Here is a 27,206-nt window from a genome sequence, read left to right as displayed (position 1 = left end):
GGGAATTCTGAAAGGAAGTTCTGAGGAAGCTAAAGGGATAAGCCGCGCGGCTGCTTTTATTGGGAAGGAGATGAAAGGAAAACAAATTTCAATATGTGCTGCTCTGTAGCAACATGTAGGCCAAATGCTTCCTAAATTTCAAGGGCTGTTCTTTTAAAACTATATAACATAGCTTAGCAACACGATGAAAAAAAAAAAAAAAAAAAAGACTATCGGCCAGAACTTGAAATATAAACAAACACATAGCACAGAATCTAAATTTCAAATGGAATGATTTGTTGAAAAAATAATAAATTACAGAATAACCTTAGAAAATATCCAGAAACGGCTGCGTTATGATAACATCCCTAAGCCGCTTCTGCAGGCTTCAAAAGTAAGAGCAGCCCTATGTTTGGGGCTTGTTCCACTTGAAATGCCTCAGTGGCACGAAGAAGAGCTTGGAATGAGAGGCTTATGCTTTGGGAAGAGCACACCCCGAAACAGAGACTTTGGAGTGAGCTGCTTTGCTTTTTAGATCAACACATTGCCTTTGACTCTAAAGATAAGGAAAACATTCTCAAGTAAAAGTAAACTGCCCATAAAATTGCAAATGCTGTTACCCTATCTAAGTAACGTTACCACTAACACCGAACCAGCACCTCAGTTCCTGTCCATGGTGTTGGCTGAAGGGCAAAATGACGCTGCCTGCTTTTGCTCTGGCTGCCACACTCTCCTGCCAAGAGGGCAAGGTGGCGTGAGTACCACCCTCAATGACTACATGCCCGCCCAAGCCCCTGCGGACTCGGAAGCTCCCGATGCCACTTGATAAGCAGGAACGATGGCTGCCAGGCTAAGAAGGGGGGTGCTTGCAAGGCTAAAAGAAAAAAACAACAACAACAAGAGGAAGCTCCTTAAAGAAATGTGTTCTCTGTGGTCCCATGAAACAAAAGTACGCTCCCATGGTACCTATCCCATAGGTGCTGCACTGAAGAGATGCAATCCTGACTGTCCTGATGTGAGGAAGCTGCCCACTTGTCTGTTTTTATGCAGTGATCACTTGGCAATAACAGAGTGCAAACAGGGAGCCCTCTAAAGATGATTTTCAGAGAGAGAAAATTTGATTTATGATCCCACATACTTTATTTATGATCAGTGGCTCAACAATATATAAGCTCAAAGTTTATATTTGAAAATGTATGTTGGGCTTTGGGCCAAATGGCAAGATCAGTCCAGCAACCTCTCTTAATGGCAGGGGCAGGGGTGGGGAGTACTGTGTGTGTGTGTGTGTTGGGCAGTGGGGAGGTAGAGAAAAAAATGCACTTTGAGTTGTCTTTCTTAAGCTGCAACTAGAATTGCATCCTTCTTCCTGATGCTTTGAAGTTGTAGAGCTTAGAATTCCTAGGGGATGGTGTTAAAAGTTACACATTTGGATTTAAATGACACCCCTTCCTCCCAGATATTTTGGTTTTGAATGAAGTCGTCAGGTCTTTACCGGGCCAGAGAGTTCTGAGGAGTGTCCCTGGAGCCAGGCTCTGGGCAGGGACCTCCTCGAAAAGGTTGCAGCTGTTTTATTTAAACGTTTGCTTCATGCGTGGCAGTATCTGAAAGCCTGTCCCTCTCCCTGCTGCTGAGTCCACTGGACTGGCCACTTCTCTCTCATTCTGTCTCTGATTTCTTGTGTTCTAGGAGCTCCTGGTGTGCTCTGTGGCCTGTTTCTTCCAGAGCCTCAATTAGGCACATACATCTCCAAATGACAGAGGGAGCCGGGCCTCGCAGCCGCCGTGGGTACTGCCATTTGCAGAAGAGCGGAATGACCTGGGAGCCAGGCACCAGAGCTCGAGGTGCTCAGGCAGCCACAAGCCGAGCCACAGTGCCCTCACCCTGTAGGGCCCAAAGGTCTGCCTTAGCCACATACAGGTCTGGGTGTGGGAAACTCAGTTAGCCAGGAAAGTCCCTGAGCTGTTCCTATCTCTGTGATACCAAGAGACAGGTCAAGCATATAATCAGAGAATTCCAAGGTTGGAAGACGTCTTTTAGACCTTTTTAGCCAATGCTCTTGTTCACAGACGAGGGACGGGTGACTCCAAGAGGGAAACGGATTTGTTCAGTTGGCAGTATACAAAGTGGAATCTACCCAAACTGCCTGTGAACGAATTCTGGCTCTGCCACTGACTAGCTGTATGATCATGGACAAGTTACTTCACTTCTCTGTGCCTCATTTTCCCTCTCTTGTATTCCATAAAATTTGGAATACAAGGGTACCTACTTGGAGCATCCATAGCCAAGTATGGCATGCAGCCAATTTTCACAATTATCACATGGGGGGGTGTGCATCAGAACAAGCACTAGAACCCTCCCTCACTACAACTCTTGACTCCTATTCCAGTGCTCCTGAATTATTAACATTTCAGCTTTTTGAAACGCATATGAACTTAATCACAGAATATTTCCAAGTGGACACTATGAAAATGATGTTTTAATTACCTGCTTGAATATGAACAGCAGACTCACTCCTTCTGTTGCTTATTTTCTTAAATTTCCTCCGAGCATCATATCCTCTCCAGGCTAAAAATATAAAACCATGTGCTAGGAATGACATTAATTTAAGAATGTGCCAGAGAATTGATATAAGCTGTTTTCCCTCCAATCTATTACCCCTCTCCTCCTCCCTCCTACTTTCTCACTGAACAAAATAAGCAGAGCTACGTGAGTGATGGTGGGGAAGAGGGGCCTCTCTGTACTCTCAGCTTGGCCTCCGAGATGCTTCTTGATAAGGAGTTATTTTGGTTCAGGCAGCGAGTTTCCAGAACCCTCTGGACTCCACTCATGAATCACTCGGGACCCCATCCAGGTGAGGTGGGCCCCTGTCATTCGAATCCATGGAGGAAGCTCTGCCTTCAGGACTTGGGGGGTGGGAGAGGACTGCAATAGCCCAACCCACTCCATATTTTTTACTGGGAGGAAGGAATAAACATGAAAGTTGAAGGAGAGAAAAATAAATAATAATGATTAGTAGCATCACAGTTACATCTGGTGAGGGTGGACGATGTGCAGAACTGTGCTCAAGGAGGGGATGCATGTGACAGGAAGGGAAAAGGCATGGGAGGGAAATGGATGAAGAAAAGAAGAGAAAGCAAAAGGGGACCTGGGGGCAGGGGGCGGGCTGTTAAGTCCTTCAGACAGAGAACCAGGGCACTGAGCCGCCACCAGGAGCATGACGGGCTCTCCTTTTCATTCCCGCCCTGAGCACCACAGCTCTCCAGTCGCTGGGTGAGGTCATGAAGTCCGGAGTGGACATAACCCAGTGACGCTGGGTTATGAGAACACAAAGGAAGTCATCTACTGTGTTCAAGACCTGGGGCTTTCGCAACCACTCGACATAGCACAGGAGCTCAAATGCTGTTTGTACCACAAATGACACACGTGTGCGCAAAGAGCCACTGACTGGGCTGGGCGTATGACAGAGCCTAGTGATTTGTTCCCTTGGTTTACAGGCTCTGTCTGGGGTAGAAAAGCCTCCTGGACATGGCAGTAGCAATTCTGATGCTGAAAACCTGGTAATGGACCTGAAGTGTATATGATGTGGTTCATCTGGGAGCTGAGGCACACGTCTGTGTGATTTGGGTTTGACATCCATCCACTGCTACCACCTCTATCTTGCCTCAGTTAGGGATGGCTTGTTTGCTTACCTGGAGGTTAGGGACCATGGTGGTCTTGCTCACGGCTATATCCCCAGGACCTAGCACAAGGCTTGGCCTGCAGTAGATACTCGATAAATATTTGCTGAAGCCAGAAAGAAAGGAAAGAAGAAGGAAGGAACGGAGGGAGGAGAAGGAACCACCCAGAAGAGCAATAGGAGAGTGGCCTCAATTACTTAATGAAATGCCAAGATTCAGGACCGTTTACCTGACTGGATGGCAACGGCCCCCTTCTCTCTCTTCTCTCTGACTCTTTTGTATCTCCTGGCTCCAAGCCACCCCCTGACATAGGCCTGCAGCACAGCCACTCTGCCTATGACTTCCCGCAGTAGCAAATTTAACTGCTCAACATGGTAATACTTGAGAAAAACCTGAAACGAGACATCAGTTTTAGCATTACATGTGGGCTCCCAAACAGAAATTCACTCTGCTCCAACATATTCTTAACGTAAATATTAAAAGCATCATCTAAATAAGGTTTACAGTGACTTGATTTATGCTAACATTACGGACTTCTTGGAAGCAAATACAATTCCCCTTCTAAGGTCGAGCCTATGTGGGACTATTGATATAAACAGACGATGAAGTTAACAGGGTTTTAGGAGATCCTAAATGTTCTCCAGGCCAGCCTCAGTTTTGCCATGAGTTCCATTTTCTCAGCTTGATCTCTTTCTCCACAGCTCTGATGGAGGTGCTAACCAACAAAACTGACCCACGGCCGGCAGAAGTTCGGAGGGATTGGGGCCTGGATGGCCCACAGTGACCTAATTATTTCTGCCGAGGGGCAGCAGTGTTGCCATCCACACTCAGGCGAAGGCTGGCTTTGTGAGCCAACTCAGAACGGACCATAAAAACCTGGGAGCCTGCAGGGACATGATGCTCCCCCGAATGAAAAGCCAGACATGATGAGACTACTAATCAGAGTGGGCAGGAAATATCACAAGTCTATTAAAAATGGACAAAACTATAAAAGATACTCATTGTCATTCGTATGATTTGTGTATTTGCCTGCGGTGCTGGAATAAGCAGCATTGAAAAAGGGACATTTAAAAATGAGCTCAAAGATCTCATTCTAGAAATGCTAAATGGTTCTCACTACATGCAGAACAGGAGGCAAACTCTCCTCCTCTGGTCCCTGAGGTCCTGGGACTCCTGACCCAAGACCGGCAAAAATCACTGTTAGCTTGGGGTCTTGTCTGCTAAGCTACACAATTTACAGAGCTATTCAAATCACTGATAAGAGACAAAGGTTCACAGCAGAGCAACTCGAGTGACAATCTAAACAACAAAGAAAGAACTACCTTTGTTTTTCCCAGCAGCCAGTGATCTAATCTGGACTTTTCCAAGATAGCGACACAGCTCTCTTTGCTAGCAAGAGGTGTTTGATGTGCTCTGAATGCCAAATAATAATACCTACAAAATAAAAGAGTGAAATAAAGCATTTTTAGTCACCATTTGATTCAGTATAGTAGAATTACTCTGGGCCCATTGACAGATCTTGTTTTTTAATATCAAATATTTCTTGAGCATCAATAATAGTGTACTAGGTAGTGCAATATATATAATTCATGCTTATTGGCTCTTTCCTACTTTCATATTTTCTGCTATGTGTATTTTCCTTTTAATATTGCTTTGTAATTCATATTCAATACATACTTGGCATCTTTTGCATGCAAAATCAAAGTATCTAATCCTTTAAAAAACTGAAATTTAGACAGCTCTCCTAGTAAAAGTCATCATTTTAAATGTTAGTATTACTATTATAAAAATAATTTGTCATCTCATTGTATAAAATTTGACTCTGCTTTGAAAATCCCATCTGAAGCAATATGTAGATAGCAAAAATGATCATAGCCTAATACGATTAATTTTGTCTGTTAAGCTACATGTCTCTCTCAAGGTAAAAAGTTGGTGTGTTTTCTTGAGACAATCACCAAAACCACATTTATCTTCCTAAATTACTCATTTTAATGAACTTCCATACTTCCAGATGAAAGAGTTTCTGGGTAGATTCAAAGACCACCAAAAGGGTTTTTCTCTCCTTTTCTTTCTTCTTTCTTCTCCATAAATATATATATATATATATGTGTGTGTGTGTGTGTGTGTGTGTGTGTGTGTGTGTGTGTATGTCCATATATATGTCTATGTCTATGTATATGCATATATATGTATATAATGTTGAATACATTATCCTTTAGAAAACTTTACCTTAGTTTTCCTTTTAAAAACTTTTAAGGATCTTTCCTCTGCTCTTTGCTGCCATCTATAATTAAATTCAACTGCTTGGAAGTTTAAAAATAAACTTAATTTCCTTGTCAGAGGATTTTCCTGTCATTCCTCAGAAAGGGTGATCTGTTATTTTAGAATAGACTGACTCTATTATTTTAGACTATTTAGAATAAAATATCCAGTTAAAATATAGAGTTGTTTTTACTTTTTAAGAAAATCACCAAAACATAAAATATGTCCTTTCCTCCTGCCAAATATTCCCACGTCTTTCTGTTTATGGAAAAATAAACACACCCGATTAACACTTGAGCCATTTAAATTTATCTTAGTGCTACAAGACTGTTTTACAAGTTAGGATTGAATGCTGAATTTGCTGAAAACATTTGCATTCAGAGATGCTGGGAATGATTCCAAGGCTCTGGGTCTCTGTTTCCACCTTTGAGGAGGAGGAGCAGTGCTCTCTCGGAACCCCTGAATGGTGGCCAGGACCATGCTAGGTCATTTGGCCAAGCCCAGGAACCTGCTCACAGCAGTTGTCTTCCGGAGCTGAGCGGGAGGAGGGACAGCCAGGAGTCAGGCTTAGGCCTGGGCAGTTCGTGCATCAGCACAATTCTTCCGCCTCGTTTCTTCAGCCTAGTTTCTCCAGGACTGTAGTTTCAGTCATGGCTTCTTGGATTTGTATTTGACCAAAGTAAAAAGATTGTGTCCTAGAGTGCATGGGGATGGTGGGAATAGATGGCAAATCTATAGGGGTGAATGTCTTGGGAAAGCTGAAGTATAGATAGCTTAAGATGTAAAAGTCAGTGGTAATACCAGGACTTCCTACTCTCTTTCCTTTAGGCCTGGCCATTTAGAACATGGGCTCCCTTGGCTTTAATCAGTCAGGCTTGCTCAGGATGACTGCTCAACACTATTGGTGATGAAGTATTTAGAGAGAATCTAATGAATCACCAGCACTGCACAAGATATAAGAAGATTGCAATATATGTTCTAGCTCTCCATTCAAGGACTTATACTTGTTTTTTGAGCAACCATGGATGCTTCTTAGCAATTTCTAATTTCTAAATAAGCAGAATGTATCTTGAACTAACATAAATACTAGAAATTAACTTTGATTTTTGACTCTTCAACCCAAATCTTTTAATTTATTATGATGATAACATTCATATCTGGCTTAGTTCAGAAAGAGATGGATAACAGTTATTGCAAAGATGTGAAGGTTTCAAAAAATATTGAGGAAACATGTAAGTGATATGCTTACAGGAATCAGGTCAGAGAAATACACTGTGTTTCCTCCACAGAGTAATTCTGTATTCTAGCAGATACCATGGCGGGGGGTGTTGTGTGGGGGGGAGGAATTTGGCTGAGCTTCTGTGTGCTTCAATATTAAGGGCAAAATTGAACGGCACCAAGATAAAAGATCTGCCAGCAAGGCGACATCTTTTGGAGAAGATCCATTCCACCCACTTCTTGAAGCAGCGTGATGAGTTAAACAAACAGGAGATATGCAACAGCAAAATAATACATGTAAAGATTTGTCTTGAGGGTCTGGGCACTTGAGAGCATTGTAAAGACCAGTTCCGCTCTGAGCTGTCTCTGGTGGGTAGAATTCATCTCTCAGATGGGAGTTTGAGCCTTGAGTTAAGAATGAGAAAGTCTCTGTTTCTAACCATAGGTAAGTCACTTACCTCTCTGTACTTGAATTCTCATAGGTGGCAATGGGAACCAAATAAGTGGTTCTTAACTCTTTTTTTTAATGTGGGGGGCAAGACTATGAAAATCTGGTAAAAGCTATACACATTCTTTCTTAGGAAGATGCTCTTGACACAACACATTGCATACAATGCCAAGCGGTCCACATAGCTCCTGTTGGCCCTCCAAGGACCTAAGAGCTCTTCTCTCCTTCAGAACTCTATGGCAAGTGTTAAATTTCCCAAGGCCTCATCATTTTTTTAAAATTATTTTTTAAAAATTATTATTATTACTATTATTTTTTTGGCCATGCTGTGTGGCTTGTGGGATCTTAGTTCCCCAACCAGGGATTGAACCCAGGCCCACTGCAGTGAAAGCGTGGAGTCCTAACCACTGGACTGCCAGGGAATTCCCACATTATTGTTTATTAATAAAACACATTTCTGTTCTTGATCTGGTGGTAGATATGGGTAGTGTGTTCATTTTGTAATCATTCATTGACTGGGTAAGGCCTCATCTTATTAAATCACATAAGCTATTAAAATAGTAAATATCCAGTTGAAAAATATCTCTATTCAAAATGTTATTTAATTTTCTGCCTAAAATGTCTTGTTGTATGGAATGCAGACTTTTCAAGGAAGAGTTTTAAAATACAACAGGCAAAACGGTTTGTAAAGTGCTAGTAAAAGCAACGGGCAACTAGAGACACATCCTTCTTCATTTAAACACTAGAATCATAAACTGGAAGGATCTGTACGATCCTAGGATATACTAGTTTTCTACTGCTACATAACAAATTTAATGGCCTAAAAAGTAGACATTTATCATCTCATAGTTTGTGAGGGTCAGGAATTTAGGAGCAGCTTATCTGGCAATTCTGGCTCAGGGTCTTTCATGAGATTACAGTCAAGATGTCGGCCAAGGGTGCAGTCATCTAAAGGCTTGACTAAGGCTGGAGGATCTATTTTCAAGATGGTGCAGCCACAAGGCTAAGGGTAGAAAGCCTTAGTTCCTTACTGGCTATTGTCAGGATGCCTCTCAGTTCCTTGGCACATGGGCCTCTCCAGAGGACTGTTTGAGTATCTTCATAACATAGAACATGACTTCCACCAGAACAAGGGATCCCAGAGAGAGAGCAAGAAGGAATTTGCAATGCCATTTATGACCGAGGCTTAGAAGTGATACATCATCACTTCTTCCATATTCTTCTATTCATTAGAAGCAAGTCACTAAGTCCAGACTGCATATAATGAGAGAGAATTTAAGTTCTACCTCTTAAAGGGAGGAGTATCAAGTGATTTGTGGACATATCTTTAAACCACCACAAAGAATCTCTCTAGATCATCAAGTCTTACCAAAAAATGCAGAATATAAAGATAAAATAAGTTAAAAGTAAAAGAAGAAGATATACCATGCTAACACCAGTCAAATTAAAACTGGACTGGCTATATTAATATCAAACAAAGTAGATTTCAGAGCAAAAATATATTACCAGGGATAAAGAAGTTTATTTCATAGTGATAAAGAGGTCAATTCATCAGAAGAACCTAAAAATCTGAAGCATTTTTGCACTTAAAAACAAAGCTTGAAAATACATGAACCTAAAAGTGTTAATACTGCCAAGAGAAATAAACAAATACACAATTATAGTCAGAGAATTCAATACCCTCTTCCAATAATTGATAGAACAAGTAGGCAAAAAAAAAAAAATCATCAAGGATAAAGAAGGTATGAACAACCAACTTATTAACCTAATGGACATTTATAGAAAATTCCAGCCAACAATAATAGAATACATATTCTTTTCAAATACATACAAAACATTTACCACAATAGGCCATATTCTGGGCCATAAAACATGACTTAATAAATTAAAAATATTCAAGTCACGCAAGGTATGTTCTCTGACCAGAGTGGAATTAGATTAGAAATTAACAAGAAGGTATCTGGAAAATTACCAAATATTTATGAACAGACTTCTAAATAACCCATATAACAAAGAAGAACTCAAAAGAGAAATTAAATTTGATCGAATGAAAATGAAAACACAACCTGCCAAAATTTGTGGGAGACTGCTAACTAAAGTAGTACTTAGAAATGTATACCATGAAACACCTATAATAGAAAAAAAGAATGGTCTCAAATACATGATCTCAACCTCCACCATAAATTAGGAAAAAAAGAGCAAATTAAACCCAAAGTAAGCAGAAGAAAGGAAATAATAAAGATCATAGTGAAAAATCATTGAAATAGAAAAGAGACAATGAATGAAATTAAAAGCTGTTCTTTGAGAAGGTTAATAAAATTGATAAGCCTCTAGCCATACAGATCAGGAAAAGGAAAGGAAAGGAAAGGAAAGGAAAGGGAAGGGAAGGGAAGGGAAGGGAATGGAAGGGAAGAAAAGAAAACAAAGGTATGAGATAAGTGATATTCTATAGATTCTATGGATATTAAAAGTATAAGGGAATATTACAAACAACTTTATGCCATGTTAACAAGCTAGAAGAGAAAAAGCATAGTATCTTAATAAATGAGGAAAAGGATTTGACAAAATCCAATATCCAACACTATTTTTTAAAAAACAAAAATTTTCAATAGGCTCATACTAAAAGGGGATTTCCTCAACCTGAAAAAATAAACTATCTATGACGAACCTACAGCTAACACTATATTCAATGGTGGAAGACTGAATGCTATCCCCCTAAGGATAGGAACAAGTCATGTAGGCGTACTATCACCACTTCTATTCAACACTGAAGAGGTTCTAGCCAGTGCAAACAAGAGAAAGAAATAAAAAGCATCTATATAAGAATGGAATAAGTAGAATTATCTTAATTTGAAGACGACACAATTGTCTACGTAGAAAAGCCAATGAAATCTACAAAACAAAAAATACCCCTACCAGAACTAATAAGTGAATTTAGTAATATTGTAGGTTGAAGATCAATATACAAAAATTATTGTATTTCTATATATTAGCAACAAACAATTGAAAATTGAAATTGAAAAAACAATATCATTTATAACATTTAAAAATGTGAAATACATAGAGATAAATCTGACAATAAATATGCAAGATCTGTGCGCTGAAAATTATAAAACATTGGTTAAGAAAAATGAAAGAAGACCTAAATAGATGGAGAGAGATACTACGTTTCTGGGTCAGAAAAATTAATATCGTTAATATTTGAGTAAAGCAGGTTACCCTCCATAATGCAGTGAGCCTCAACCAAGCAGTTGAAAGCCTTAAGAGAAAAGTCTACGGTCCCTGAAAAGAAAGGAATTTTATCACCACACTGCCTTTGGACACAAGACTACAACATCAACTCCTGCTGGAATTTTCAGTCTCACAGCCTGCCCTGCAGATTTCTGACTTGACAGCCTCCACAATCACATGAGCCAATTCCTTAAAATAAATCAATTTCTCTGAGACCGAGAGAGAGCGAAAGAGAGAGAGAGATCTACATCTATACCTATATCTGTATATATAAACACACACACACACACACACACACACACACACACACACACACACACACACACACATCCTATTGGTCCATTTCTCTGGAGAACCCTAATACAGTTCCAGTTCCCCTTTGCTGTTATTTAAGCTCAGAGTAAAGACAGAGCCAACCCTGGTGATAAACTTCTTACAATGTCACTAATGGTAGAGGCAAGTCTTGTGCAAAACCATGAGTTGGTAGAAGGTTGTTTTTTAATATCTTCCTTTCCTCTCTCTCACTTCTCCCTTTGTCACTGAACTTCCCAAGTTTCCCACAGATGTTGGGTTTGTGTACTGTACACTGGGGGTCCAGGACATCCAAATCCAGCTGTTCCTCCTCATGTTTTCACAAACAGATCTTCCCTGTCCTGTGTCAAAACTCTCTGTGCCTGGGCATTGTTGCAGGGCCATCTGTGCAGGGGATTAGCTGGCTCATCTAATAAACATTTGGATCCTGAAGGGAATTTAGAGTCATCAATAAAAATTCTTACTTCGTTTAGAGGAGAAAGCCTGAGAGAAAGCCAGAGAGCCAGAGCAACTGGCTCAAGGTCACAAACTTAGTAAGAAGAGCTGAGACTTCCCCAGGTCTTCTAATACCAAATTCAGGCCTCTTTACACTCATCAAACCTACGTCTACTCTTAGCTCTTAGTGTATACACCTGATGTATTGTATATACTGGGTAGTATCTTTGACTCTCGAACAGGTACCTTTGATCCTCCAGCAATTTCCAGCTAACTGGAGTGTCTACAGTGATCTGGAATATTGGGCTTTTGACTTAGGAGAAGTGTTGATTTCCTACATCTGAACGTCGGCTGTCAGGCCCTCCTTGACACATGTGTGAGAGATCCAAACAATACTCTACTTGCACTAGTGTATCAGTAAGGTGTTGGTGTTTCAATGGAAAACAACAGACATTGTCTTTAGCGTACCCTCCAGGGTTATCAGATTCTAGCCCCATTCACCTTCTTTGAGCTATTTTGCAACTCTTTCTAAATTGCAGGTAACTGATAGATACATAAATTCTGTCCATTCTGGTGATGATTTTAATTGACTTCCTCTCCACTGTGGAAAAATCAGTTTTGTCTCTATTCACAATTCATCTCAACATTCCTTTACTTCATATAAGCCTCTGCTAGTTTGACTTTTCCTTTGAACCAATTATTACATCTGCTTGGTTCCCTCATATCATGTGAATAAAATAAATTCTTTAAACACATGCATCCTTACATCTGTATGTAAGTCATGATTTTACTTTCTTCTGAAAATATCTTTAAACAAGAGAAAGAAAGAAATTGAAAAATTCAGGCTATGGAGGTTTGACCCAAAGGAGCACAAACACATGGGCAGGTGGAAGCAGGAAGTCCTCACACTTAGGTAGACCCGGTGCTACCAAGCAGTCTAAAAGTCTAGTGTGCTCAGAAATACTGCCACTTTTCTACTTATAACCTTTGAAGTGGAAATATTGGTTAGTGTAATATGTTCATGTCAGAGTTTACCAAGAAAGTCAAGCTGTTTTCCAAAGTGATCACACCAATTTATAGCCTCACCAGTGGAGTATGAGAGTCCTGCTGCCCTCTATCCATGGCAACCCTAGGAATTGTCAGACACACCGATTACTGCCAAAATAGGTGTAAAATGGTATTTAATTGTGGTTTTAATTTGCATTTCCTTAATTAGATGTGGCTGAACTTCCCTTTTGTTTTCAGCAAAGTCTTCTGACAATGACGTCCTCCGACCATGGACAATATACAGTACAATGAATTTAATTCCTCTATTTTTTCCTAATGATTACCCATACTCCTGGAAGGGGAAAGGAAAAGAAGAGACAGAGAACTAAGAGGTATCTATTTTAGGTAAAAATTGTATTAGCATTGGCGATTGCTTACATTTTTGTAATGCCTGACATTTTAAATTTGTGCCTCTTATCTTAGTTATTCTCCTCCTGCATTTTTATGTTGTTTGGGGAGGATCTGCCTCCTTTAAAGATGTTTTTGAAATCCCAACCTATAATGAACGAGCTCTGCTTTGATTCATCCCTCCAGTTTGAGTTTTGCACTCAAACACATGCAAAACATCCATAACCTCTAAATGGAGATGTGCACAGACCTAAGTCAATAGTGAGACTTTTAAAAAAGGTTAATTATACATTTTTATTTTCCTTTTTTTTTTTTTTAATAAAAAACAACCTTAAGCAAATAACTTCCTTTAGGATGGATCATTCCTTCTGTACAGTTTTAGGACTCTGATATAACCATGCTGTTCCCATTCATCACTTTCTAAATTAAATTGACTTTTCATCCCCACTCTACTCATTTGTTTATTAAATAAAACTTCATTTAGGACCTATTAATGTGTCAGATACTGATGGAAGTGCTGGAATGACATGAGTGAGCAAGGCAGACAATTTCCCCACCCTCATAAAGCTTACATTCTAGTGGGGGAGACAAACGTTAAACAAGTACATAAAGGACATCATGTTGATGTAGGGACAAGTGCTATGAAGAATAACAAATCAGGGTAGAGGGGGTTAATGAGTATATTTGGGGGTGTATTTTGGCAGGCAGCCTTTAGCAGCTGGGATGGTGAGGGAACTCAAGCCACATTATCTGAGAACTGGTGAAGACATTGGGGGCATTGAACTTAAGAGACAAAAATACTTAACAGGGTCTTATACGGGACGGGAAAGTTTTCTTTGACTCTCTTAGGGTCCTTCCCTGTCTGGGTCTGAGAATTAGACTTTCACAGACAGATTTACAGAAGAAAAGCACATAAATTTATTCAATATAAGTTTTATGTGACACAGGAGCCTTCATAAGGAAATGAAGACCCAAAGAAATGATTAAACTTGAGTGTTTTTATACTAGCTGTGATGAAGGGTAGAGAGCTGTGGAAATGTGTGATAAACAAGGAGTTTGAGCTAAGTATAGTAAACTGGGGGAAACTGAACAAGGCCTGTTTGTCCTCTCTGTGTCCCTTTGTCTTCAGAGATAAGGATGCTCCTTTCCTCTAGGTGTACGGAGGGCACCATTCACAAGACAGTTTTTTTTTTTTTACAGGTACTCAAATATGTCTCAAATTTTAATAAGATCCTCCATACATAACATTTATTTACTACTGAAAATTGAAATAGCACATCAAAAATTTTTATTACAGGGCTTCCCTGGTGGCGCAGTGGTTGAGAGTCTGCCTGCCAACGCAGGAGACACGGGTTCGAGCCCTGGTCTGGGAGGGTCCCACATGCCGCGGAGCAACTGGGCCCGTGAGCCACAATTACTGAGTCTGCGCGTCTGGAGCCTGCGCTCCGCAACAAGAGAGGCTGCGATAGTGAGAGGCCCGCGCACCGCGATGAAGAGTGGCCCCCGCTTGCCGCAACTAGAGAAGGCCCTCGCACAAAAACGAAGACCCAACACAGCCATAAATAAATAAATAAATAAAATTAAAAAAAAAAAAATTTTATTACAATTCAAATTTTTGAAAACCAGAGAATTTAGTTAATACACCTTGCTCTAATTATGCTCTAGCCAAACTACCCAATGTTTTCTTTACATTCCTTCCACACAAGTTAATTTGTTTCAAATTCTTGATATTGGGTTTCATCTTACTGACTTCAGGCTGCTAAAACAGGCAATACTTGAGACCTATTAGTGCTTCTTTGTGTCAAATCAAGAAGTGGAACTCAAGTATATTCAAATTATTCCAGGAACTCAAGTTATTCAAATGCAAACTATCAATACATAGATTCCTTATAAGTTACCTGTATCAAGATAGAAAAGAGATGCAAGAAAAAAACACATCACAGAACTTACAGGTCATCAAAATATTGGTACACAGTCTCTCCTAGAGTAGAGTAGCTTTCCCAAGCTGTTTCATAATGATCCTAAAATTATTAGCAAGAAAAAAACAGTACAAGAATAAAGTTTATGGCTCAATCGACTCTGTGTCATAATTATTCTCCGTGATAGTATCCTCAGAAGGAGCTCTATGATACAGGCAATAATGACAGCTGCATCTAAATCTTTCCATGTTTGACTAAGTCTCAACTTCCTTCTGCCAAGGTTCTCTTTGAGTCAGAGGAAATTGGTTGCCGCAGTGGTATTTAATAACTTGAATCATCCTTTCTATCCTTTCTTCCCAAGCAATTAACAATGTCCTCACTCCTCTCCTCCTATAGGGTATGCCTTCACCAAGTCTCTGGCCACCCTGTTGAGGTGGATATTCTGGTAGAAGGGAAGGGGATTTGGTACTAGGGTTGAGAGTCAAGTTACGAAGGTTCTTTATTAACACTTCAGAGACAGGTTGAGAGGCAGCTGGAACTTCCTGGGAATTTTCTTCGATGGACATCTGAGGAGACTCCAGGGTTCAGGTTGGGTTAAACTCTGATGAGTCCATTGGAAGTCTAGTCACAGCTTGAAGTTCCTTTGGGTTCCAGGGGAAGGTGATGCTTACGACTCTCAAACTGCTACAAAGTAACAGGGAAGAACTATAGATCCGGGAAAGAGTGAGAAAAATCCAAACTCTGACTAACTGTGGTGAGAGAAAAATCTCACACAGGACAGTTTTATGGCCTGCTTCATGGAAGGTCAGCAAGTCCTTCCTACACACGTCATTTCTCAAATTCCTTCAGTCTGAAATATTCAATATGCCAAGGTGTCATATTTTGGGGTAGTGTGTCCTGAACATAGTTAGTCTCTTAAACTGTCATGTGCAGACCACCTGCATCAGATCCACCTGGAGATTTCATAAAAGATGTGGATTCCTGGGTCACACTCCAGATAGAGAATCAGAATCTCTGTGGTCAGGGCTGAAGAATCTATATTTTAACAAGCTCCTATGGTGATTTTGATGCACTGTAGAGTCTGAGAACCACTGACTGAGGGGAACATAATAGCTGACTGCCATCAAGTGGAGAAGGGAGCTGATTTGTTGTCTGAAGCCCAGAGGGTAGAACTGGGATGAATGTATAGGAGTTTCTGAAGGTTGGTTTTGGTCAAGGTTAGGAAGGACTTGGCTGTGATCAAACATCTGAAACATGGAATGAGCTGCCTCAGGAGCCAGAGAGTAAATTCTTAGACTCAGAGCTATTCAGTAGGAATCAGACTGACAAGGTCAAGCATGTTGCCAAAGAAATTCTAGTTTTAGCTAGGTAGTTGAATTGGATGACACTTTAAGATTCCTTCCAACAAAGATGCCATGTTGACATGTCCCTTGGCCTAAATAATTACTTCTGTGATTTTAAAACTGATGTTTATCATTAACCCAGTACTGTTACTATCACAAATCTTGGGTGATTGTTATTACATTTGGGTAAGTTGGAAGTCTCCTACAGCAGCATCACCTGGAAACTTGCACAGACACCTCCCTACTGAATCAGAGACTCTGAGGGTAGGGCTCAGCAATCTGTGTTTGAACAGATTAGCCCTCCAGGATAGTCTCATGTGTGAGATAGTTGAAAAACCACTGTCTTAGACAAACAGAATACCACAGAAGTGAAGTGACTTGTCTACAGTGATCCAGTCTATCTCAGGAAAGAAACTGGCTCCCATGTCTCTCTGTCATCCTTTTTCTTTGTTAGGTCCAAATGACTTTCTGGAGCACATCACTTTCCCTTGGAAAGGGCAACTGTTCAAAATCTACCCTCAAGAAATTCTCACACATGTTTAATATTTAGGATTGTTTATTGAGCCTTGCTGGCAAACAATTGGACACAATGTAAATATCCACCAGGAGAGGGATGGCTAAATAAATATCACAGGTTTCAATGAGGGAGTTAAAAGGAATCTGTTACAGCTATGGAACAACATGGATTTATCTCTAATACATATTGTTAAATAGGAAAGCAAGTTGCCAAACGGTATAAAATGTGTGATTCAAGCTGAAAATTTAGGGGTTTTTCCCTTTCTCAATCTCTCTCTCTCTCTCTCTCTCTCTTCTTGTGTGTGTGTGTCTGTATTCTGAAAGGATAAAACTACCCAAAAAATAATAGTGGATACGCTAGAGAGGGGCCATGATGGGGATGCTGGGAAATGGAATTAGGGAAGCAGAAAGAAAGACTTTAGCCTAACATATAATATTTTAAAATTTTAGAGGAAATGGTATTCATACATTATTTTTGCAATTTGAAAATTAATTTCAAACATTAAGTAAAAATTGTTATGGTTTAATTACGATGGGCCCAAATACTGGTCAAAGAATCCTGTATACTAGTTTGATTAATATCTCCTGCATCGAAGTAGAAATATCCCCAATCATATGGTGAAGAGTAGCAATCCTTTCCCTATTTTAAAATATCCCTTGAGGGACCCTATATCTGTATCAGTGACCACCCAGATTGTCTCCTCAGACACCCGAAATACAGGACAATTACCTGAACAATTAACTCCATATAAATAATTTTCTCTTATGTAGATAATGGAGGGAACTGAGCTATTTTGGCTTGGATAATTTGATAATTACCACCAATTGCCCATTTCCCTTCAGTGTGTATAAAAATCCAGATTTAGTTTACTAAGTTCTTTCTCATATTTACCATAGGGCCTTTTATTTTAATTTTTTTTTCCCTTCATGTTTGGCCTTTAAAAAAGACAGAACAGCTGGCCACCATCTGCTACCAAAAAAAAAAAAAAAAGTCATTATATCCGTTATATCCTTATGAAGACTCTTCAAATTTGGACCTTGGGATAAAAAGTCACGTTGATCTATGCTATTAGATTGTGGAAGTCCTGAGATTGTAAATTCTAATTCCGTAGTGCTCACTACAGCACTTGGCGCACACAATAGGCGCTTAATAAATGTTTCTGATGCTGTTGCTGCCTCCTCATATGCTCTAAATGGGAGACTTTCTAAAGAAGAAAAACAGAATTAGAGATTGAGGCTGAGTTTATTCACAAATTAATTTGTAATAGAAAGTTAAGCTTTAAACTGATCATTCTATTTCACAACTAGTAAAATTATGAATGTATTTTTTTCTGCCTGAGTTCTACAGATTGATTTTGCAATGAATATTTGGATGTGTTCAGCTGTGTCATTCATGTATTTTGAGGATGGGCTATGAAATCAGATTGACTCTCATTTCATATCCTGACTCTACCACAGACTAACTGTGTGACTTTAACCAGTTTCCTCATTTGCAAAAGTGGAATAATTTTATCTATTTGGGGGGCTAGTACCAGTAGTAAGTGAGATGTATACGTAAAGCACTAACAAGAAGCCTGCCTTAAGCAGATGGTCAATAAATGCTCCTCTCTCCTTTCTTCTCTTCCTTTCTTTAACAAAAATTTATTTTTCTCTTCCCCAACCCAAACGTCTATGAAAAAGCAGCTAGCAATTTTTCCTCTGAGTCATCCCTAAACCATGGTTTTCAGGGTTGGGCAGATATGCACTGTAAAGTGAATAGAACATGCTAGAACAGGAATGACTAAGAGGTCAACTGTGGGTCAGCTGATGGACTGGGCAGTGGTTTCTTAGAGCACCATATTGGAGGGAATTCCAAAGCCCCATCTGGGCTCTGGAGGAAATGTGCCTTGACTGAGGAGCAAGGTCTGCAGCTGGGGCTGGAGAGCAAAGTGGCGCCCATTTGCCGTCTCTGTGCCAGGAGGTTTCCTCGCATTCTCCTCCTCTTCCACCTTTTCTCTTTTTTGTCCATTATTTTCTTCACTCTGTCTTCTTTCTGTTGCTTCATTGTTATTATCCAACATAAGCTAGTCCCACTGAAATTTGTTTAAGGAATCTCCAAGCAGGGACATAGAGTTTTAATTCATCTACTGATTTTCATAGAATAAGCCGGGCAGCCAATTCAAAAGTCCAGGGTGGCAGTCTTCTCAACTGCACTGATACTGTCTAACATCTTCATAGCATCTTTCTTCGTGTTTTCCTTTATTATTTCTTCACATACTGTTTCCATAGCATGGCCACTGTTCCCTGTGTTTCTTTACTATATGGATTCCTCCCTATAACTGAATTAGCTCATGAGGCTGCCCACAGAGCAGACATTAAGGAAATTGGGAAAGACAGCCTGGGCTTATTACTGCTGCTACTCAGTATCTTTGGAGAGTAGTGTGATTGATATTACCTCTTGTATCCACTTTTCAAATCACCACTATAGATTTCAGTCTCAATCTGCAGAGCTATCAGCTACAAAAATGATTTTTCTGATACTTGAATAGATAAGAAACAGCTGTCAGCAGTGTGGGCTCTGTGAGAAAGGGAGGGTCTTAAAAGAATAAGTTTTGGGATTGTGAATCATCTATAGGCAAGTTGGGAGGGATCTTCAGGTCAGGCCAGGCCAAGTTGAATCCATACTGCACCCTAGGAATGGAGAGAGGTGGTCACAGAAATTCTCTTCAGTCCATAGTAACCTGGAGAGTTACTGATACTGTCACCTCCTTAGAGATGGGACCTTGGCAAAGCTACATCATCCTTCTGGCCTCAGTCTTCTCATCTGTGAAATGGGAAAGTTGGACCAGGCCATCTCTTAGAGTTTTTCAATGATATCTTAAAAGGTAGTTTTAGAATGCTTCTTGTTTATTGCACTAACCAAAGTTATAACAATGGTAATATAAGAGTTAAGGGAGAAAAGAAGTCATCCAAGGTCTCACCTACACAAAAGGCATCAATGCACACACAGTTGGGGAGCGGTGAGCAGCTCATTCTCTCAAAACAACAACAACAACAAAAGGGTAGGAATGACAGTATACAAGAACAGCAGTTGTTAGAGATTCCTCCCAGAGAATGCCACCACTCAACTGCTGCCCCTAGAAGCTAAATGCAGAGACTGTTCACATAAGCATGCAATATATTTTACTCACAATGCTGAAGCTGTCCATTATCCTCCCTAAGTATTATCTCTTACATGTCTCTCGCAACCACGTAAATCAATTTGCAGGGAACTGAGGACTCTGTTCACTTAGCTGCAGATATAGTAACTTATCTAAATAGCACATTAAGATCTATTTTATGTCAAGCTCTCACCTGTGTGGTTATAGGTGAAAAGAAAAAAAACCCAGGGATGTCCTGGGAGAGATAAGGCATGGTATCGCCATCCTAGCTGCTGGAGGATTTGTGTTTCCTTACTCACTGCTCACTACCCAGAGAAGAAAGTAGCAGCTTTATTTTTTGAAAATTGAAATTTGGATTTCAGTCTTTCTTGAGATGTCTGGATTCTTCTGTGATGCTGATTTTTCTCTCACCTCCTGTTCTGTGAGCCAGTACTAACCCTGGGACTCTGTAAGAGAATATCAGGGACCCCGTCCTTATAGATAAAGTTTTCCCAGTGATAACTGATGACATTCAGTTCACTTTGCAAGAGCTAAAAGAATTTGTTCCATGCTTAAAACTGCAAACACATCTTTCCATGGCAATGGGATTAAAGGGTCCTCAATATCTTGCCTGCTTCCACTCAGGCACTTCTGCACTTTTTAATTCTTAAACTATAATCCTGAGGAAGAAGCTGTTGGCAAGGAGTAAGAAATGAGTGGGTTGTGAGGAACTGAAAGTATTTATTCAAGTTCATTCAGCCCCTTAGTCGTTCAGTCACTCCTTCATTCAATTAATAAACATTAGATTTCTTTTCTGTGACAAGCATAATTAGTGCCTCTCCCATTACCATTCCCACTTCTTCCTAGCTAACTGAACACCAGTTTTTCTTTGGTCACAATGCACCCAGCCCCAGACCTGTTCCCCACTTTCTAAGCCCCTCTTTGTAGCTAGGAATGGTCATGTGACTCAGTCCAGGCCAGTGAGAGGTTATGTGAAATGGTTTCTGGGAAAATCTTTTCTTTCCTAATAAAAGCTGGGCAAATGTGGCTGACTTAGCTATTCATCCTGCCCCTTCCCTTTCTTCCTGCCTTGAATGCAGACACAATGCCTGGAGAGGTAGCAGCGACCTTGTAACCATGAGACTATAAGCTAACCCATACACACTAAAGATGGTAAAAAGAAATGAAAGGAGGTCAGAAGATACGCAGGCCCCTGATAACGTCATTGAACAGCTAATATAACATTAAAAATAGCTTACCTCTCAATTTCTTTTTGTGAGAAACAAACAAACCAACAAATCTATTTGGCAATGGTCCTCAGTTTGGGCAATTTTGCTCCCCAGGGGACATTTGCCAATATCTGGAGACAATATTTATTGTCACAATTTCGGGTGGGGGGGGGCGTTGCTATTCGCATCTTAAAAGGTAGAAGCCAGGGATGCTGCTGTACATCCTACAAGGCACAGGGATAGCTTTCCACAACAAAGAAGTACCTGGTCCAAAATGTCAGCAGTGCTGAGACTGAGAAACTCTGGGTTAAGCCACTAAAAATATTTATTGTTTGTTATTCACAGTCAAATGCATTCCTAATTGATAGATTCCCTCATTTGAGAAATACTAAACATACACCATGGGCCAGACACCATACCATACAAGATGCCAGAGATACAAAAATAAGTAAGAAGTCAACGGTCAAAGTCCAAATATGAAAGACTTGAAAACAAAGGTCGACTCCAAAAATGTCTGGATGTCTAGAGTTGCTCCAGACAATCCACTGGCAAAAGTATGTGGATCTCAAAGGATTGCTCTAGAATCCAAGAAAGTCAGTTGGTCAACTCTGGAGATGTCCTCAGTGAGGAGTTTTATGGGTCTTCTCTCTTAGAGTATAAATTGAAATAGAAAGAAGGCTTTGCTAAGGGAGTATTAAATCATGGCAGGAATTCTGCAGTATAAAAGGGAAGAAGCAGCCTTCTTGAGCAAAGTAATTACTGAAGACTATTCTCAGAGTACAAACAGAGGCCAGGTGAGAGACCCTGACAAAGAAAAGTGACATCCAACACAGTCCTAGATAGGACAAGGCTATCATGACCCATACTGATAAAGAGAAAAGTGTCAAAAATGCAAGAAGATGAATTCAAACTGGGCCAGAATAGATTATAAGTTTTTTCTAATCCCTTGGTGAAGTAGAGCTGGAAACTGTTTTCAGAAACCTGCTGTATAGTAGAGCGGTGGTTCAAAAGACAAAGATCCCAAAAAACAAAAAGCCAACTACGCTTAGGTTAACTTAGTAAACTGTATATAGTTTTCATTCCAGAGTTAACATTGTCATTGTCAACAGAACTTTTATTCTTCTTAGAAAATTCTAAATTAAAGATCTCCTCTAGCTACCCGGGTTGGGGTAGACCTTTTGGCACTGTTACAGTTGATTCCAGGGTATGTATTCGTCAGATAAGGGGTAATGAATGCCTATGGTCTTAGCCTATCCACCCTCTTCCTCTCCTTCCTTTAACAGAGCCCCTCAGACCATGGTGCACATGGGGCTGACTCCATGCCCTGGCACTTGACCAAAGACCCTGCCAATCATCCCCCTGGGCACAGTTCCTGGTATAAGCACCGGCACATGACCCAAGCTGGGACAACCAGAGAGTTCCTTGTATGCGAACTCTCAGGAACTTGCTTGCTGCTGATGTTGCTAAGCCTTTAGGATGCTTCCTACAGGAGCTTCCAGGGACCATCTTTGCCAACATGTGAGGAAGAACTGCCTAGCTGACAAGAAACTCAAAAGAGGGAAAGCAAAGCTGCTGAAAAGAAGACAGTTGCTTGGTAAAATTGCTTGATGTCCTGTATCCAGACATATCTTTGAACTTCCTAGTTATGTAAGCCAATATATCATCCCCTTTTAAATTTTGCTTCAATTCACTTCAGTTTCAGTCACTTGTTATTAAAAGATTCCTGACTAATACACCAAGTAAGCAGCCTGCTTTTAGAGGCTCTTGCCTTAATAGGGCATATGTTGTGCTATGTTAGGGAACTCTAATCTAAAAGATTCCTTCTTTTCTGGAATGTGAGCTAAGAGGTGGGAAGATGAGAAAAGAGGCTAGAAAGGAGCCAGAGCAGAGAATCTCCCTTGTCCTATGAAGTTTGTCTCTTCTAGAAAAAAAAAAAAATCAGCATGTCTTGTAGAGAGAAGGAAGGAAAGTTTGTTTAAATGTCACCTTTTTAATGTATCAAACTCTAATAATAGCATTTTCAAGCTGGGTAGAGACTTTTTATTAACTTATTATGGTTTCTTACCTTTTCTTGATAGAGAGCTATTATCACTTACCTGAAATCTTATGCTCTAACAATCTAGATCCTACTTTATAATGCAAATTAAACTTAACCTCAACAAAGCCAGCTCCATATTCTTGTCATGCACTTCAAAACTGCAAGGACCAAAGAGTCAGTCAGGAGATGGTAAAAGAACATAGTGATGAACGGGAAGGAGTAAGAGTTTGATTCAATTCAATAAATATTTATTAAACACCTAATTCGTATCAGGGACAGTGCTGGACAGTACAGATACAAAGTTGGCTGGAAAATATCCCTGCCTCCCAGGTGGTTAATGTCAAGGTAAGAGCGGCAGCTAGTTTCTACCTCAATGTAGTAAGTGCTACTGATAAAGCGCATCAGAGAGGGTCCTAACTCAGCCTGGGAGAGCCAAGGAGGGTGTTTCAGGGAAGAAAATGCCTGTTCAAAGTCCTGAGGAATGAGCAGGGGTTAGCCAGGTTAAGTCAGCTGACTGAAAACTTGGAGAAGGGGATTCAGGCACCAAAGCATGAGCCCAACATGAGCAAAAGCAGGGAAGCATGGAATGACGTGGGGTGTTCATAGAACTCTTAAGTAGTTTGGTTTTTGCTGGAATGTGAGCTGAGAGGTGGGAAGACGAGAAAGAAGAGACTGGAAAGGTGGGCAGGATCCAGACAGGGAGACTCCCCATATCAGGCAGAGGGGTTGACGCTCACCCAGTGAGGTCTGGATGGTCATTTCAATTAAGGATTTTAATCAAGGAAGCAACATGATTAGATGGGAATTTTAGGTAAACTGTACTCTGTGGCTCTTTGGAGAACAGAACAGGCATGAAGTCCATTTAGGAAGTTAAGTCAAGAGGGTGGACAAAAGAGCCTCAAAAGGTTTGGAATAGGTATTGATCAATGGGATAGAATTGAGAAGTCAGAAATAACTTATGACCAATTTATGGTCAATTGATTATTAACAAGGATGCCAAGACAATTCAACAGGGGAAAGAATAGTCTTTTCAACAAATAGTGCTAGGAAAAGCTCGATATCTATGAACAAATGAATTAAGTTGGACCTGTACTTCACACCATACATAAGATAATTCAAAACGGACCGCTGATCTAAATATAAGACCTAAAACTATAAAAGTCTTAGAAGAAAACATAGGAATAAAGCTTCATGACCTTGGATTAAGCATGGTTTCTTAGATATGACACCAAAAGCATTACTAACAAAAGAAAACACAGAAAAATTTGGCTTCATCAAAATTTTAAACTTTCATTCATGAAAAGATACCATCATGAAATTGAAAAGACAACCCACAGAATAAGAGAGAACATTTGCAAATCATATATCTGATAATGGGCTAGTATCCAGAATATATAAAAATCAATAATTAAATGGGTAAAGGATTTGAATAAACCTTTCTTCAAAGGAAATAATACAAATGACCAATAAGCACATGAAAAGCTGTTCAGATTAGATAGTGGTTATTGTTGCACAACTTGTGAATATACTAAAACTTTAGAACTGTGTACTTTAAAAGGGTGATTTTTATCATATATGAATTATATCTCAAGCTGTTGCTATTATTATTATTGTTATTATTATTAAAAGGCCTTGGGAGAAGGGATGGGGGATTAATAAAGCCTTGGGAGAAGGGATCGGGAAATTCCCAAGGGAAACTTTTTGAGAAACTTTAGCAGGTAAAGTTGGCAGGACTTTTGATGAATTGTTTGAAGAAAGTGAGAAGACAGAGGTGACCCTAGATTTCTGGAGGAGAGGAAGTAGAGAAATAGAAGGGAGAAGAAGATGAAGGCGATACCAGGGCACATAGCTCTCATGCCATCATAGAAGAAATGGAAGTTGCTGATGAAGGAGAAGAGGTAAGAGTTTCACTTTGTTCAACAGACACTGATTTAACAACTGTTATGAACTGGGTCCTGGGAGATGCAGTTCTCCCTCCTGTGAGCTCAACTGGGAGAGGTGGGCCTTTCTGGAAGACTCAGAGGCTAAGGCCCTGGAATCTGCATGCAATCTCTGAAAATCTTTAGGATGTGGGCTCTGTGTATTCCCGACTTCTTATCATGCAGATGATGAAACACCTTTTACAGAAATATTAGGTTACTTGCCAAATACTATATCCAAGAGGAGATGAGAACTCCGATCTCCTCACTAAATTATATTATTTACTACAAGAGTTTAATAAACAAACCATAAGACTTTGAACTGAATGTGCTGTGCTACCCTTTAGACATTGGCCAGAACACATCCCAATATGTGCAGTCATATGTGTGTATGCCAGTATAGACCTTCTGCCGGACCATACTTCAAAGCCCATTGACCACAAAGCCAATGAGTGTTCATAGTCATTTTCTGTGATGTCTCAACAGCATGACTTCCAGGAGGTTTCAGCCAGCTGCCCAGCACTGTCAGGTGGCCCTTCTCATGCCTACCTGAGACTAGATAGATGAATGCTTCCAATCCACCTGGCCCCATTGATGAGAGGGTGTTGGAAGTAACCCTTTCTCTGAAGGCTCCATGAATGGAAAATAGGAAGGGCACTTCTAAGTCATTTTGCCAGAAAATTCAAGGATGATGGGGCAAAGAAATGTTTTAGGTTTGGCCATGTCTGCAGACTTGGGTGACTTGGGGAAGTCCTTCTGCATTTGGGAACCCAGCAACATAATCCTCAAAACACTGCCTTTCAGGTGTGCACGTCAGGCTTCAGTCCTGAGTGCCAGAAAATACAAAAAGGTAAAGAGTAACATTAAACAAGTCTTTATCTTTTATTTACCACCACCTGATAAGCCCTGCCTTTGATTGTTTTGTCTGCATATTTCCTGCTAAGAGTTTACAAAACAGCACTCCTGAATAGGAAGATAAGAGGCGCACCTATTTGTTGAATAACATCAAGGGGGGAAACTGCTAACTCATCCATTTTGTTGTTAAGTTGCTCAAAAGGATCAAAATACCAATTAACTTGCTGGCTCAGAAATCTTTGATACCCTCAGATTTACTGACATTTTGAAACTCTTGTTCATACTTGCCTACTGGCTTTCTGATTACGAACAAAGAAGTGCCAATCTGTTTAGCATTTGACCTGTTTTCTTAAATATTTTTATGTATTCAACACTTAGTGGCTAAAAATATTTGACTAGTCACATTCATGAGCTAAAATAATCTTTTTTTGTTTGTTTGTTCTACCTCCAAATTTAAGAGGGAAAAAGAGGCTCAAAGACACTTCATTTTAAAAAGCCATTTCGTTCTTATTTTTAATTTAAAAGCTCTCATTGCAAGGAACTTTTTTTTGCCCTTTTGTCTCCATGGAATTTAGTGGCATTGGGAAGACCTGATGAAGCGACCTGCCATATTAGGATCCATTCTTCCCTGAGGAAAAAATGGAAAAATGACCTTGGGCATAAGTTTCAGAATGGTGGTAAAAAGAAACAGATTTTATAATGAATATTAATTTCCCTCTCTGGATATCCTCAGACAGTAGTGTTCCTCAGAGATGGGTTTTTGTTATTCTTGTTCCTTATTTCTTCACGGAAAGTTTTGTGAAAATTCTACCTGTAATCATATGCATGTGTAAGGCATACCTATGGCAGCTGTTCAGAAAAGAGCAGCATTTCACTCTTAGGTAAAGGCAGTTTCTGGGTTTAGAAAGCTCTACAGCAAATTTTGCAATAAACATTTATTGAATGCAGTAGGCCGAGGAGATTAAAAGTGTGGCTGCTATAGCCAGACTGCCTGGGTTCAAATTTTGGCTCAACCATTTACTAGCATGGGATCTTGGTAAAATCACGTAATTTCCTTCTGTGCTTCAATTTCCTCAACTGTAAAATGGGGATAATAATAAAGCCTAGCTTACAGGGCGGTTGTATGGATCAAAGGAGATTATATATTTGGGACAGTTTAGGTGCTATGTAGATGTTAGCTATCATATTATATCGTGCCAGATGCTGGGAGAGGGGTGGATGCCTGGGTGCATTTACATTTGCCAGAATCTTGACCCATTTATGGAGGGATACTTTTGTCATAGCAATTAAATACCTGGAGATTTTGAAACC

The 27,206-nt window shown here is 40.0% G+C and overlaps 1 protein-coding gene and 1 pseudogene across 2 annotated transcripts in view; both read right to left on the bottom strand.

Moving 5' to 3' along the window:
* MYO3B (myosin IIIB) overlaps window positions 1-27,206 on the bottom strand; it is a 638,187-nt gene that overhangs the window by 170,777 nt on the left and 440,204 nt on the right. Inside the window, exons 26-28 of the mRNA XM_082465327.1 lie at window positions 4,979-5,090; window positions 3,886-4,048; window positions 2,464-2,544 (exon numbers count right to left, since the gene is read on the bottom strand). Coding sequence (XP_082321453.1) covers window positions 2,464-2,544; window positions 3,886-4,048; window positions 4,979-5,090 — 356 coding nt within the window. The remainder of the gene's footprint in view (window positions 1-2,463; window positions 2,545-3,885; window positions 4,049-4,978; window positions 5,091-27,206) is intronic.
* LOC309662583 (developmental pluripotency-associated protein 3 pseudogene) lies at window positions 14,553-25,579 on the bottom strand (annotated as a pseudogene). The gene has a single exon. The product of its transcript is annotated as a developmental pluripotency-associated protein 3 pseudogene (transcript).

This window comes from Balaenoptera physalus (assembly GCF_965194825.1).
Source record: "Balaenoptera physalus genome assembly, chromosome: 6".
Lineage (NCBI taxonomy): Eukaryota > Metazoa > Chordata > Mammalia > Artiodactyla > Balaenopteridae > Balaenoptera > Balaenoptera physalus.
This window is presented reverse-complemented; position numbering and strand designations above follow the sequence as displayed.